Here is a 16,799-nt window from a genome sequence, read left to right as displayed (position 1 = left end):
TACCCACAACCCAGAGTAGCTGGCTAAAGCACCACAAACTATGATGCCTCTGTGTGCTTTAGGTTTTATTTTCTTATGGTGAGAATAGCACTGAAAATTGCTCCATTCCAGATGTGAAAAAAGAACTAAAGCCCAATGGAACCATTGCATCACTGTGAACAGAACCTTATGCATTACCATACTGTGGGCTGTTATCTTATTGGTATAGTGAAACATTATCATATACATTCCTACATATTTTATAAAACCAATACTACATGAAAGCCTTCATACCTTGAGGTTTTTTTGTATCCTGGGTGAAGTTTTTGTTTTCATGGGTCACATGACATAAATAAGTATCTTTGTTCCAGCTTTCTATAGGCACATTCAGCAAACTGTTTCCATAATACATTCCATTTTCCAGCTTCATTGATGTAAACCCAGTGTCCTTGTTATTTAATTTATGTTCGTTTTTTAACCACACAAGGCTAATGTTGTTTGGCCAGTAGTTGGAAATGATGCACAACAATGGGATAGTGCCTGTTGTCATATTACTACTTCCAAAAGCTAGTAGAATATCTGGGGACCTTGGGTTAATGATTTTATCTAGATGTACAAAAAGAAATAAAGCATAAAATGGACAGAAAATACCAGAAAGTTTTGTTAAATTTTGAAGTAAAACATCCCTCAGCTACAACTTACTATATATTTTGGGCTTAGTCACACGGGCGCATCCAGGCGCCGATACGCCCGTCTTCCGCCAGGATAAGACAGCCGCACTGCAGGTGTGGAGAAAGAACACATGACCGGCTCCATTGCCGGTCATGTTTTCTTTCTTCCGGCGCTGCGGAGAGTCGACCGCACCTGCAGTGCGGCCGTCTTCTTCATGCAGGAAGATGGGCGCATCGGCGCCTGGATGCGCCCGTGTGACTAAGCCCCTAATCTTATGTGCGTGAAAGCTCAGTGTCAAATGTTCATGTCTATCCTGTGCAAGGGGCAACAAGAGGCTTGTCAAAGGCTGGTTTCATAGCCTTCCTTATTAAAGGAAAAGTATTATTCTATTCATGCTTTTACCATTATTTAATATATTTCAGATTATTAACAACTATGCTTAATTCAATCTCTTCAGCATGCAATATTACAGGCAGTGCACCTCACATTATTTATATAGACATAAATCATTTTGTTACAATACATATTATGATTCATCTTTTAGATACTGTAACTATTTATGTTCCTAGCGTTTATATATTTTCTTTTATATATTTCAGATCCCATATATATTTTAGATTGCTGCTTGTTGAAATATTGTTTTTTAACCTGTTTCCCATAAAATCAGTAGGTGTTATGGGCAAGTTGTTGGTATACTATGTGATATGTGGTTGCAAATTATTAACAAAATTACTCTTTTACCTGTAAAACTAGCAGTCAACCAAAACTATTTCCCATTATTATTACCCTGTTTCCCTGAAAATAAGACCTACCTCGAAAATAAGCCCAAGCCTAATTTTCGGAAGGGCTTGAAATATAAGCCCTACCCTGAAAATAAGCCCTAGTTACACTACATTAAAAAAAGAATACATTACCTAGCAGGCTCGGTCCAGGTCCCTCCCGCTGATCTCTAGAGGTTCGGCGTGGTTCCCGCAGTCCTCAGCTGCTCGTACAACATCACTTCCTAGTTACAGGATTCATAAATCCCACCTCCAGATAGCAATGGCTGTGATTAGTTCTTTGACCACTGTTCAGCTAATCAATGCAACGCTGAATAAACCAATGTGAAGGTTGTGATTGGCCACAGCTCAGCCAATTCATAAATCCTGCAGCTACAACACGATGGCTGTTGATTGGTTCCTCCACCGCTGCTCAGCTATTCAATGCAGCACTGGATAAACCAATGACAGCCATTGCATTGGTTCATTCAGGATTGCATTGATTGGCTGAGCAGCGGTCGAAGAACCAATCACAACCATTGCTTCATGGAGGCGGTATTTATGAATCCCGTAACCAGGAAGTGATGTATGAGTGACCCGAATACTATGGGCAGTGCACCAGAGGTACGGAGAGCAGCAGGAGGGACCTCGACCAAGCCTGCTAGGTAGGTATAATAAGACCTTCCCCGAAAATAAGACTTAGTGCCTCTTTTGGGACAAAAATTAATATAAGACTGGGTCTTATTTTCGGAGAAACACGGTATGATACTGGTATTTTATGAAAACATTTATTAGAATGTTTTGCTTTAGTTTTTATTTTTCATTCTTTGGGTCCATTTATACTCACATTTATTATTTATCTGGACTACATTTTATGCTTTACTAATTTCTACCTATGTCAATATTGGGACTGCGTGCTGAAAGCGAGTGTTCAACTGTGCTACAGAGCACACTGAACTAGACCTAAAGAGGACATCAAGGAGTTTGTCGACATCGGATCATAAGTGAGGCAGCTTCCTTAAAAGCTGTAGGTGAGCACACCACTAAAGACAAAACAGTCAGTCTGCAGGCCTACTGTGAATCTGTATAGGGACTTCAGCGAGTATGTGAACATTAGTTATTTGGACAGTAGTGCAAATTCTGGGTTAGAGCAGTCAGGAATGGACAATTACCATGACATTAATCGGAGTTGAGCCTTGTCAAGTTTATTCAAACGGTGCTCCTAACTTACAGATGTGTGAGTGGTGAAGTGTTCCCATTTAGACAGGATGAGCTGTCAGGCAAACGATGCCCAACAGCAAGTCCCAGTAATGCTTGCTCCTGTGCTGTTACACAGGAGCGAGTATCACTAGCATTGCTGAAAGTGCTGCCAGCATGAAGGTGGAGTGGTCGGGGAGTGTTATCACCCCGCTCATCTCCATTCACTTTAAACAGATGTTCAAACAGAAGTGAATGACTGGTGTTTAAACTGAACAACTCTCGTTCCGTCATTCAGTTGCTTCATGCATTTACACAGTATGACTATCATTCCGATTGCCGCAGGAGGGCGGGAATTTGAACATTTATCATCCCGTGTAAATTGCCCTTAACTGCGGTATTGTTATTGTGTTTTACTGGCATTATAACTGTTTCATAACTTTTTTCTCATTGCACGTAAACTAATAATCTCGGCATTTATCTTGCTGTAGCCTGAAAAGGGTAACTCTATGGTTAAAGCTAAACTTCACTTTCTCACAAAGTCTCGGGAACTCCTTTAAGATATATTACAAAGTGATATTTTTTTAGATTCTCTAACTATTGGACCCAATTTGTTTAGAAGTGAGCTTGACATTGTCACCAATGATTCAGCATATTAAACACAAGACGATATGATAATTTTCTTAAACTCCACATGGAGTATCAGTTCTTTAAATTGACACATATGCATAACTACATTTCTGTACATAGAAATAGTATTGTGGTTTTACCTGAAGATTTGCTAGCGTTATGCGTGAAGTTCTGTCCATTCATCGTTACCTCACATGTGTATCTGTCTCCATCATTCCAACTTTTTCTGCTGACATTCAGTTTAATTGTTCCAGAAAATAATTCATTGTCACCACGGAGGACATTAAACTTAGTGAACCCTGAAGCAAGCTTCACGTCATTTTTAAGCCAAGATACCTGAATTTCTTGGGGTTTAAAGTCAGACAGAAAACAAACTAGAAGTATGTCTGCCTCTATGCTATCATCCAAAGGAGGCATCAGAATCTCAGTGTGGGGATATATGAATATCTCAGTTTGGTTACTTTTGCAACCTGGAAGAGAAGAAAAAAATGTTCCTAGAGAACTATGTAAGCATAGGAGACAACATTTTAGATGTAAATATAGTCAAATATTCCATATCCTGATGGGAGGATGCCCTCTCACATACTTATACAGCTGCAATGCTTTCCCTGGCATGTTATAAAGGGGTTGTCTGTGATTTTTTAAGTGCCCTAATAACAGCAAATGGAATAAAACAATTTTAAAAATTTACCATAACTCACTTTTTAAATCCCCTGCCATTCCAGCACCACCGCACCAGCAGTATCCCACTAGTCTTCTTTACTTTAACTGCAGCAATGATATGCCACATATCCACGTGACCCCTATAACCAATCACTTGCCTCAATAGTGTTATTTGCATGTTTGGTATGAGACCAGAGTCCAGTGATTGGTTGCAGTGGTCATATGGATTTGGGTGATGTCATCACTGCAAAAAAGTTTAAAAGAAAACAGAAGGGACAACTAGACAGATGGAAAACTGCTGAATTCTAAAAGTTGAGTTCTGGTTGTTTTATTTATTCATGCCACTTGCTACTGTTAGGGTACTTTTTAAAAATCCTGGATAATCCCTTTAACCTACCAGTGGAATGTATGTGATACTATTACTATATCCATAATATCCATATTGCATGGTGGCTCACTATCAGCATAGGACTTGTTCTAGTGGTTTGGTGGTTATAGGTGGGAGCATAAGAAACAACCTCTATGTAAATCTGCATTTACATTTTATGCACTACAGCAAATCATTTTCCTTAATTATGTATTGTTTAGATGTCATATCCATTTATTCATGCTAAAGTCATGCTTGAAGGTTCTAATTAACACATATTTCTTACATTACTAAAGGGATTGTGCTGCAAAAAATATTGTTTCTAAACTAGGCCATAATTATGAATATTTTTATTAAAAGAATATTTTTAGCCCCAGATATGCCAAGACTAATATTAGAATAGGGTCACTCACTGTTTTTATTGTGTGTACATGTCATACAGTTACTTCTCAAGGGAGATGCTGAACACCTGCATCATCACTGTCTCACTTGTTTACCACTTGCTGTATATTTCCTCTTACAGAGAAGATGTAGCAACTTCAGAAGCTCACGACACCAGGGATCCTTTCACATACCCAGTGGAGCAGAGAGAAGCAAATCTGAGCATGTGTGACCACCTTGGAACATTTACTGAGGTGGACACAGAATAGAAACAGCAAGAGATACTATTCTAACATTATTCCTGAAATATCTGGCGTTAGAAACATTTTTAACACTTTAGTGACCACCCATACAGCTTTTTGTGGTGGCTCTTAAGAGACCTTATTCTAATGCAAGCACCTTGTTATGGTGATGCATCAGATGCTTGACACTGATCCCCCATGACAGGGAAAGTGGGTGCTTGGCTGTTGTATGACAGCCTGGCATTTGCTCAAACAGCAGGGTTTGGAGAAACTACAAATCCCCGCTGTTTAACCCTTTACATGTTGTGTCCAATGTAATTGTGGCATGTAAAAGGCTAACAGAGGGAGGGAGCTTCTTCTTTGACCCACTGGACCCCCAAGATGTGAATACAGGGGGCCTTGATGGGTTGCCATAGCACACAGAGACTTGAAGATGGCCATGTCTGATGGCCTATGATGTTTAGCCTATGGCTGAACTTCATAGGCAATATGATATGCTACTAGACTGAAGTATAGAAGGATTATAGGTAGAGATATTAAAGTCTCATAGTGGGACAAAAATAAATCGTTAAAAAAGTGTAAAAAAAAAAAGGAAAAAATATAAAAAGGATAAAATGTCAAATCTACACTTTTCCCACTATTATATAAAAAGAAAAAAAATGTTTTTGCAAATTTGGTATCGCTGCGTTCATAATGACCCACAACAAAAGTTAGTACACACTGTGAAAATGATAACAAAAAACATAGCAAAACCACCTAATATTGTATATCGGAGTATATTGTGGCGACACAATAATAAATTCTTTTTAAAAAAAAGTTTTTAGTATACAAAAATAGCAAAACATAAAAAAAACTGTATAAACCTCATATCACCGGAATCATGCTGACCCAGAGAATAATGTAATCACATTATTTATTCTGCGCGCTGAACGCAGTAAAGATGAAATTAAAATAATCATGGTGAAATTTCTTTTTCTTCCCAAACTCCCTCTCTCTCGAAAAAATGTAATAAAATTTACACCATGCGTTGCCTCTACCCCAAAATGATGTAATTAAAAAGTACAACTTCTCCGCAAAAAAATAAGCCCTCATATGGCTATGCCAATGGAAAAAGTTAAAATGTATGGCTTTAGGAATTCAACAACAAAAAAAACTCAAAAAAATAGTTTGGTCTTTAGGGCATAAATTGGGGCCATCACTAAAGAGTTATAATTATGTTTATAATTACGGTCCGCATTTCATTATATCCAATATTTTGGGTGGAAAAACCTCTGTGCACAGAAATTCCGCCTTTGACTTTTTATCCCAGGATTAGCCAGCAAAGTGGCAAGATTTGCGTCAAGCCGCGCTGAAATTGACATGCCACGTGGAATTCAAAGACATGGCATGTCAATTTTTTCCCTGTTTCCACAGCCACCTTTCTTTTCTTTGTGGGGAGAGATGGCCGCAGAGTTATGCAGGCAGCGAAGCCGCTCCAAAACCCATGGCCTTGCATTTCTTTGCGGAAATCTCGCAGGATTTCTGTGTGGTCATTCCGCAAGATTTCTGCATGATTTCAGTTCCATGTGAACCCAGCCTTCGGCAAAACCCTCGGTCACTCGGGGTTTTGCCACACAAATTTTTGTGTGCATAACTGATGCGTTCAAAAATTTGGTGACCGAAGTGGGCGTCACAGCGGAAAAAAACGCAGCTGAATGTGAACCCCCTGGATGCTATCACATCCAGGGGTTTCGCCTGTGGTCAATGGGGCCGGCGGCAGCTGCAATGGCCCCACTGACATACAGAGAACATTGCAATCCTCTGCTACAACTGTGACTGCTGTGGCAGTGGATTGCTTCATCTCTGCAGACAGTCCCATTGTCACTAAACACTGTGGCAGAGGGTTGCGATGTTCTCCCATTGAATTTAATGGGCAGTATTGCTGGCTCCATTGAATTCAATGGGAGAACATCGCTATCCTCTGCCACAGCTGTGTCAGCTGTGGCAGAGGATGCAATCTTCACTATATGTTCTCAATAGGGTCGGCGCTGCTGCCGCCGGCCTCATTGAGCTCAAGGTGAAACCCCTGGATGTGACAGCATTCAGGGGTTTCACATACACAAAACACTGGTTTGCCACAGTTACATGCGTTTTGCGAACCGGTGTTCTATAATTTTCGCTGCAGGCGTTTTTCCGCATGTAAAATTTGCACATGTGACTGCTGCTATTGAAAAGTATTGGTTCTATCTAGTGCTATTTTTTTTTAAGAGCTGAACAAAGCACATTAAAACGCCCGTGTGACTGAGCCCCTAAGCGTTAATGATTATGTCTTCGTAATCTTTGCATATTTTGTAAATAGGAGAATTTTGTAATATATTTGATTATTTTTGTGATAATATAAGAAGCATTATTTGGGTAATCGTAGGATAGAAGGACAGAGAGACAGACAGATGATCGGCACACATTCCGCTTATATCCTGATTAATAAACATACTTTTGATATTTTTCTGTTCTTCATTAGCAGAGCAGGTAAGTGTATTTTGCTCCCAGGTTGCTTTGGTGACTCTTAGAAAGGTAAGCGATGTCCTATTACTTGTGAAAGCTACAGTTTTTGCATCTTTTCTAGCTTCTCCTTTCAAACTTATGCTTGGAGTTTTCAAAGAATCTTTAAGAAGACATCCAACAAGAATGTCTTGTTTATCCTGGATTTCACTGCAGCATGGACTCAACGGCAGGAGTATATCCTTTGTTTCCACCTCTATAAGATAAAATAAAGTACTAATTAACAAGGTCCAAGATATTTTGTAAGTAGCTTTTGATATAAGCAGAAATTGTTACATAACGCATAAAAGTAGTATAGATATATTGACAGAGTTGATCACCTGGGATTATTTTAGGGACTCACTTAGGACTCCCCTATATGAACCAGAGCAGCGACCTGCTAATAAGTAATGGCTCCTAATATGGCGGAATAAGATCATCCATATGTTACATGAACAGCCGGTCCTGTGAATGTCCTGTGTGTCTGGCGAGCTGTGGCTTCCCCCAGCAAAATCAGCTGTTTCCGTTGGTATCTGGAGCCAAACCCTAAATTATAGAGGCTAAGGATGGCACTGTGATGTAAGTAAGCCGATAGTTTATAAACTAACATGTCACTCATTCACCTTAATGATATGAAAGGTCCAGAAATGCTGCTACAGACCTGAAATTAGTTCCCAAAGAAAATCATTGGGGGAAATTTACTAAGTCTGGTATTTCCTGTGCCGGACTTAGTAAGATTCCCCCCAGCGCACAGTGCCCTGAATGCACGAAGAAGAGGCTTCATGTATTCAGTGCATTCCCAGCCCTTCCCTGTACCTTGAAGGAAATGTACATCTGATCCCGATCCGGCATACATTTCTGGCATAATTTATGACGGTTTTGTAACGTAAGTTATACAAAAATTTTTCCCAATAAGCTCTGTCTGGTTTTCAGAAGTGGCAAGGTGGAAGGAAAATCGCAAAATTGTTGTGCAAGTGGGCCTTATGTGAAAATTTGTGTCTTTTCTATGCCAGAATTTAGGCTAGGTAATAAATGTCCCCCAATGCGCAGAACATGGGTTTAAAATATTTAGCTGAGAAGTTAACAAAGTACTTTTTAACCTTTAGTCACCATTCACACTTAAAGACAACCTGTCTGTTCTCCTGTGTGGTGTGTACAGGATCTGTCCTCTTATATAGTGTAGTATAGAAGATCTGCCAGCTACCCTGTGTGATGTAGCAGTCTGGTCTCCTGTATGGTATGGTGTAGAATAACTGCCTGTTCTGCTACATGACATTGGTTGTCCCCTGGCCAGTATCTAAGTCCAGAGGCCATTGCTGATATTTATTTTTTACTGGTAATGTTAATTTAATAACTTAACTTAAATAATATGATTAAGTTATTATTATGGTCCTTTGGCTGGCAACCTTTATTTGACTTTGCAAACCTCTAGCAGCAGTACACTGCTACAGCGGGAGGTCTCTCAGATCTGCACTACATAGCTAACTCCTTCCCCCGAGCACAGTGTATACAGGAGATTGGTGGTTTAAGTTGGGTGTGTATTGCAGATCAGAGCAACCTCCAGCTGCAGCAGTCTTGTGTGTAGTTGTAATACCTACTGTTGCCAAAAATTGGTGAGCAGTGACCTATATCTAAGGGAAAGGGAGACAGAGCAGGAAACTATATCAAAGTGTTGTTGTTGGTGCTGGTGGTGGTATGGGGGCAATGAGAGGAGAAATAAATATGAAAGTGAGTCACAGAAGGGGCCATGATACCCAAGTGGGGCTGTAAGGCTACAGAAGGGGACACTATTACTATGTGGAGCCACATAAGAGACTCTATTACTAAAAAAAGGCTGCATAGGGACACCATTACTAAGAAATGGCACTGTAACTGTGAGGCTACAGAAGAGTGCTTAGTTACTGTGTGTCACCTCAAGATGTGAAACTAGTACTATTGGGGGTACTGAGGGGTAATGTGAGATCTTCATGGCCAAGGTAAAGGAGAAACAGGAAAGTGAACAATGCCTATTGGAGAAGACATCATCTGTGATCACTGGAGGTAACTGCACTGTAATCACTATCACTACTATGTAGAACTACTATCTGACTACTATGTGGTGACTGTCTTAAATAGAGAACTTTTTTTGAGGGGGGGGGGGGGGGGGGAGAGGGGCCTGGTAGGGTTCAATCCCATGTTTCACTGTGAGGCCCCATGGGTTTTGTGTTTGCCCATGATAGGTCTTCAGTAGCCTCTGAAATAGCCCTGCATTTTCATAACAACACCAAGGGCAAGAGTACCGATCTAGGGTGTTTCTGTGGCTGGCTAATCATTATGGGACTTGCTAGCAACGCAACGCAAGAAACATTGGCAGCTGCTACCTTAGTAGAAGGGGCCTTAGAGCATGATACTGTAATATAGGAATGGTATTAGCGAGTTTACAATTTATTTGTACATTTCCGGTAGGAAAAACAGAAGTAAAATCACATGTGTTAAGCCATTACCCAATGCTACATCCCCAAACTACACCCCTTTTTTTTTTACCCTGGCAGGTATTTTTAGATATAGTATGGTGGTGTAGTATTGGGGATCTATCAGTTCTCCTGTGTGGTGTAGTATAGAAGATCTGTCAGTTATTCTGGGTGGGGTAGTATATAGAGGATCTGTCAGCTGTCCTGTGTGGTGTGGTATAGAGGATTTTTATTTTATTTTTTTACCATGCTGCTCGATCTTCCTGATGTAGTATAGAGGATATGTCAGCTGTCCTGCGTGGTGTAGTATTGGGGATCTGTTAGCTGTCCTTTGTGGCATAGTATAGAGGATCTGACAACTGTCCTGTGTGGTGTAGTATAGAGGATCTGTCAGTTATTCTATGTGGTGTAGTATAGAGCATCTGACAGCTGCCCTGTGTAGTGTAGTATAGAAGATCTATCAGCTTTCCTGTACGGTGTAGTATGGAGGATCTGTCAGCTCTCCTGTGTGGTAAAGTATAGAAGATCTGTTGGCTGTCCTGTGTGGTGTAGTATAGAGGATCTGTCAGCTCTGCTGTGGGGTGTAGTATAGAGGATCTGTTGGCTGTCCTGTGTGGTGTAGTAGAGCGGATCTGTCATTTCTGCTGTGTGGTGTAGTATAGAAGATCTGTCAGCTCTGCAGGGTGGTGTAGTATAGAGGACCTGTCAGCTCTGCTGTGTGGTGTAGTAATGAGAATATATTAGCTGTCATGTGTGATGTAATGCAGGGGATCTGTCAGCTCTCCTGTGTGGTGTAGTATCGAGAATCTATAAGCTATCCTGTGTGGTATAGTATAGAGGATCTATTAGTTCTCCTGTTTCATGTAGTATAGAGGATCGGTCAGTTACTATGTACGGTGTAGTATGGAAGATCTGTCAGCTGTCTTGTGTGGTGTAGTATAGAGGATCTGTCAAGAACTATGTATGGTATAGTATGGAGGATTTGTTGGCTGTCCTGTATGGTGTAGAAACGAGGATCTGTAAGCTCTGCTGTGTGGTGTAGTAGAGAGGATCTGTCAGCTCTGCTGTGGGGTGTAGTATAGAGGATCTGTCAGCTCTGCTTGGTGGTGTAGTATAGAGGATCTGTCAGCTCTCATGTGTGATGAAATGCAGGGGATCTGTTAGCTATCCTGTGTGGTATAGTATAGAGGATCTATCAGTTCTGTGTGGTGTAGTATAGAGGATCTGTCAGTTACTATGTATGGTGTAGTATGAAGGATCTGTCGGCTGTCTTGTGTGGTATAGTATAGAGGATCTGTCAGCTCTGCTGTGTGGTGTAGTAAAAAGGATCTGTTAGTTCTCCTGTGTGGTGTAAATATTAAGAATCTATCAGCTGTCCTGTGTTGTGTAATGCAGAGAATCTGTCAACTCTCCTGTGCGGTGTAAGGTATTAGTGTATCTTGACGCCACCAGGAATTTCTGGTGGAACCAAGATTGACAGGGGTTGATGCCCCCTGATGCTGATTGGCTGCACAGTGTATTGGCCTGCAGGTCCTGCAAGGCCACAAAAGAGTGATACAAAGCTATAGAGTGGCCGGCGGACCAAGTGCCTTACCCGGCATCCGAAGACGCGGACCCCGCCTCCCCCCTGACTGTACAGAAGTCACAGTGGTTTTCCGCAAGCGCCCATCACCAACCATTGATGTGGCCGGCGGACCAGAGATGACAGGTGTCGGCCATGACAGAGGCATGAAGCGGCGGTCAGGATGGAGAGGTCAGCGGGCGGGCATTGAGCAGGCATGCCACAAATGCCGTCCGGAATGGAGAGGTGAGCGGCTGCCTGCATAGCAAGCATAGCACTAATAGCGGGCGGGACGGAGCACACAGGCTGCAGCATCTGCATAGATTTGTCCCAGTGCTGCAGCCCTAGTCTGAGGGTGGCTATACTTCTTAGCCTTACATAATGACATGCAAATGCTGCAATGTTACTGCGGTAGCATCGCAGCATTTACAGCTTTTAATGTAAGTCTAAGAAGTATAGTAACCCTCAGCCTAGGACTACAGCAGTGGTGGGACAAATCTATGCACACTGTTCTGCTAGGACCTTTACGGCTTGACCCTATTGGGAGCTGCAGGTGTGAGAGGGGCGTTCCTGCTGTCAAATCCCTAGCTTCCGGTGGCATCAAGATACACTAATACCATGGTGTACTATGGACAAGTAATCTGTTAAGCTGTGTTGTCTAGTATAGGAAATCTGTCAGTTCTTCTGTGTGGTGGAATATAGAAGAACATTCGGTTTTCCTGGGTGGTTTAATATACAAAATTTGTCAGCTCTCCTGTGTGGCGCTGAAGGACCATTAGTGAGGATCATGTGACATGAAGGGGCTGAGCTTCCTGTGAAGAAGAAAAAAGTAGAAAATTGATGGATTTAGTGTGTTCTTTTTTCTATAGTGTGAGAGCCAGAGAGTTCTAGTTTTCTCATTTTATACCACTCCATATAATATCCTCTGACATCCCATGACAGAAAGAACACACTGGGAGTTGTAGTTCTTTGCTCTTGTACCCCTCCCTGTGATGTCTTCTAACATAACAGCCTGAATATTCTGGGACCTGCATTTCTGATATTCTCTTCCTGTAATGTTCTCTGATATCTCATAAAGACTTGAGCATTCTGGTTGTTGCATTTTGTTCCCTTAATACAGGGGTATTGCTTCGGGAGGGAAGGGGCTAACTGGGGGATATATCTAAGATGCAGCTAGAATTTCCCTCCCCTAGATTACCAAAGATACCCTGCTAATCCCTCACTTCACCAGGTTATCATAGATGTGCCCTTTAACTCTCTCTGATCTAGACCACCTGAGTTCTGCCTATTAACCCCTTCCTTGCCTTAAGACACCAAGGATGTGCTTCTCTCTCTTCAAGGCCACATCATTTTACAATTTGTTTGAGGTAGTAGAAGGGCTAAGTGCACCTCCAGTTGAGTGTAATTGTGAATCCCGGAGCTATCAGGTCCTTGCCGCACCATTCACCCTGTTACTCCTGCTGCCTGTGGCTTGGAGTGGGTGGGCACAATGCAGTGAATAGTTGATTGTTGGCACATTTAGCAGTGGCATGCGTTGCTGCTGACATTATGTTGTACTGTTGATAAAACATTCCTCTCCTAATATGCACTTTTTGCATAGACTTTGATCAGAAAATGTATATTGCGCACTGTGTTGTCTTTAGTTTGCCATTAATAGGTTGGCATATTGCGGTGCCTTTTTACTGCCCATGATGGTACCAGTGAATTGAAGATGCACGTCTTCACCAAAGGTCATTGGAGAGTGGACCTATGGTTGATAGTTTTTTTTTTACCAGTAGTTTGAGGACAGCATCTACCCATTCTGAGAGACCTCACTGAAGGAATCTATCAGCTCTTCTGCTATACTTGTTGTAGCAAATACTTGCTTTCTCTGTAAAATAATTCTGGATCTCCCATAAATCTTGTAGTTTTACCACTGCTTTTACAACAACAGCTTCACAGAAAGTATGATTAGGGTGGTTTTAAACACAGCATTTTTAGAAAAACGCAGCATTTTCTGATGTTTCCCCCAGTGTTTTTACTGTGTTTTTGTTAAGCAAAAAATTCTTTGGCCAATGCTAACTATAGGTCAATATGGGAGCGTTTTCTCCTGCCTATTGGTTTATCTTGTGGATAATTAATTGAACGGCTGTTCTAGGACTGCATACATGGCACACAATGTACACTGGATGGCATTGTCAATTATGGAGCACATTCTAAATGGAGAGTGTACAGATAGATAAGATAAAAATATTATATGCAAAAATTAAAACAGATAAACAGTAAAAAAAAATACAAGTGACTCTTTTAAAGTCCATGAATCTAAAGTTACTAATGGCAAGGCACATACTAAAGAAACAGTATACTTCAGGCCCATTTACATGAGCCGATGATCGCTCAAAGATTGCTCAAACAACAGTTTGAGTGACAACTTTGAGCGTTCAATTTGCATAAACTATTAAGTTGCTACTCAGCTACTTAAGAGCAATTAAGTGTGCAAATGAAGCCTTAGCTGAAAGCAGTTAATAGCCCGAGGGCTCTTATCTGCTTTCAGATCTTTTGTTCTCCAGCGGGAAACAATGCTATCAACACTACCCGTGAAGAACTGCTGATAAGGCTGAAGGATGATTTTTAGTTTGGACTGAATTTAACGATCAGCTAGCAGTGCACAAAAAGTGTACGATGGGAGCACATTCAGATGCAATGATTATCGCTAAAATGGCTCGTGTAAATGGGCCTTAACTCAGCTCGCCCACTCACTTATGTTTGCTTAATATAGTTTTTAGCTGTAACAATTCTGCTCCTCCTCTGTTTGGAAAGGACACAGGAAGTTCCACAGATGCAATTTATCACATCTTGATTATGTAATCCTGCCCTTAATTAATCACCTGTGCAAAGCAATGGACCTTAAAACCCACAAGCAAACTATATGTGCTTTTAAATACCACAATGTTTAATAATATAACTCTCCAATATATTCCTTCACCACAATGTATTTAACTTCTAGGAAAAAAACACAATATATCTACAATCTATAAGCTTAATCTCAAATAAATAATTAGAAATAGCATAGGGAAAGATTCACTCAGCAATGCACATGTTTAAGAAACAGCACGCACTTAAAATACAGCACACACACTCAGCTCACACACTCGCTTCTGTTTGGTTTTTTGGCTCTTAAATGTAAAACTTCTTCTCCCTCCTTCTAGTCAAGACGAACATTTGCAGTCATAACATATTACATAGATGATTATTTGCTCAATACTGTAGAAAATAATAAGGATGCAGTGTCTTTTGAAACACGTCCGTAATATGGATTTGATTTACAGACATGTTTTTTATGCTTATCTGGAACTAGCCTTACAGTTTATTTACATAAAAATGCAGTGTTTCTGTCCTGCTTTATAATAAAAGCTATTTGATATTTACATTTTAATTGCTATCAACCAATGATCTACTTAATATGATACTAATCCATTTTAGAAGCTGGGGTCAGGATAAGGTTGGGACATCGACACAAAAATATCGATAGTCGATAGTATCGACTATCGCTGAACAAACTATCGATTATTGCAAAATATTGGTGGAAAACTATTGATATTTTGATATATCGACTTTTTTAAATGCTGTATAAAAATAAAACAGGTCCAGGGTTAATAAAGCAAATCAATCAGCAAAAAAATTATAGTTTTCTTTTAAAACTTTAAACTGTTGAATGTATTAACTTCTAACTATTAATAACATGAAAATATATTAAAGTTACAAATGAAAATAAAAAATTACAGATGAAACATCTAATTAAAATCAGGAATATGAAAAAAAGTTTTATCATTGGCCCCAATAATCGTTATTTAATGAGTCAAGAAATATTAATTTGCTCGCATGCTCTCCCTTCAAAAGGCTCCTTCAAGGAGACATCATTTCACCAGTTTTTGAAAACATTCTTTCTGCAGGAACCGAAGTAGCAACTACAGAAAGATATTTTCTACCAAGCTGGTACAAATTTGAGTAGGGTTGACGTAATGCCTACATGCCCTGCATTTTTTCAAGTTGCCGCTGAGGGACCAACGGTCTCCATGGCAACTTGTAAACAATGCAGGGCCTGGTAACGCGAACGCAGTGCCCTGAATGCAATTGTAATTGCGTTAGATGGGTCTCCTATCTTTTCTATGGGCATTGCATTCGCGTTAGACGCTGAATGCATGACATGTCGCGTCTTCTTTTCTGGACGTGACCTTCGTGCGTTCAGCGCAGCCCTCCATCTGCATGTGGAAATGCTTTCACTTAGAAAGCATTTTGCACAGCCATTGCATTAGACGCAAGCATTCAGAGCCTGCATCTAACGCCATGAACAATCGCATGTGGATAAGGGGCCTCAGACCCCATTTTTTCTGAGAGTCGTTTTGCCTGGAGCAAAACTTTCCAAAAGTTTCTAGAACATGTTTATAAGTTCATCAGTGCCGAGAGCAAAACTACATCCTGTACAACACGAAGGAAAGGGCAAAATGTAAAGAAAGAAAATATGGTCACCGAACCACAAGACACGTTTCTTCTTTACAAAAATCGATATTATATTGCCTTAAACTATCGATGTTACCGATATATCGGACATAACAATATCCATTAAGAGTATCACCAAAGCATTAGCGATATATCGATATTTCGATGTATTGGTTTTCGATGTCCCAACCTTAGGTCAGGAGTTAATGTGTATTTAGACCTTTTCAGACTTCTTTTTAACTCATGCAATGTATTTAAAGAAAAAAAAACAAACTTAAAACAAAGCATTTTGTATATAGTCTTGAACCAGTTCTTCATTTTTGTTTACAGCTCCTACTCAGACCTATAAATCTTACAGGTCTTATTACACATTGGAAATAAAACACAACTTGAGTCTCATCCAGAGTCACTGCTTTTTGCGAACCTACTGACAGTAGGAGGGGCAGAAAGAATTGAGTAATACATGACTGCAGGATCAGACTATGGATAGAGTTTATTTGTAGTTTATAACCAAGGAAATATATAGGTCTAAGTACAGTAGGGCCCGTGTGCATAAAAGGAAGGGCTAGTTTTACTTAAAATTGTATGCAAATCCCTTCAGTTTTATTTTAGATACATCGTGAGAAATTTACTAAGCTAAATGGACCAGTATTCTATATGAAGCGTGGTTTAGTGAAAAAAAGGTGTGGTTTAGTAGAAAATGGGCATGGCTTAAATGGATAACATGCACCAAATTTTGGCAAGAAATATTGCCAATGATTAAGCCAACTAATAGGTGATCTAAAGTTGCAGTCAAAAGTATCCAAAGATGTGTCACTTTTATCATCCAGTATAAACCATAGTGATACAATTGGTGCATTTACAGACTGTCTAGTAATTTACAGACTGTCTAGTATCGGT

The 16,799-nt window shown here is 40.3% G+C and overlaps 1 protein-coding gene and 1 gene segment (V, D, J or C); both read right to left on the bottom strand.

Annotated features, from left to right (window-relative positions):
• LOC136627200 (uncharacterized) overlaps nt 1–8,265 on the bottom strand; it is a 60,053-nt gene extending 51,788 nt beyond the window's left edge. Inside the window, exons 1-4 of the mRNA XM_066602131.1 lie at nt 8,226–8,265; nt 7,363–7,626; nt 3,377–3,706; nt 274–585 (exon numbers count right to left, since the gene is read on the bottom strand). Of these exons, the coding sequence (XP_066458228.1) occupies nt 274–585; nt 3,377–3,706; nt 7,363–7,626; nt 8,226–8,265 (946 nt within the window). The remainder of the gene's footprint in view (nt 1–273; nt 586–3,376; nt 3,707–7,362; nt 7,627–8,225) is intronic.
• LOC136628917 (Ig mu chain C region-like) overlaps nt 1–16,799 on the bottom strand; it is a 392,658-nt gene that overhangs the window by 121,084 nt on the left and 254,775 nt on the right.

Source organism: Eleutherodactylus coqui, chromosome 5 (genome assembly GCF_035609145.1).
Source record: "Eleutherodactylus coqui strain aEleCoq1 chromosome 5, aEleCoq1.hap1, whole genome shotgun sequence".
Classification (NCBI taxonomy): domain Eukaryota; kingdom Metazoa; phylum Chordata; class Amphibia; order Anura; family Eleutherodactylidae; genus Eleutherodactylus; species Eleutherodactylus coqui.
This window is presented reverse-complemented; position numbering and strand designations above follow the sequence as displayed.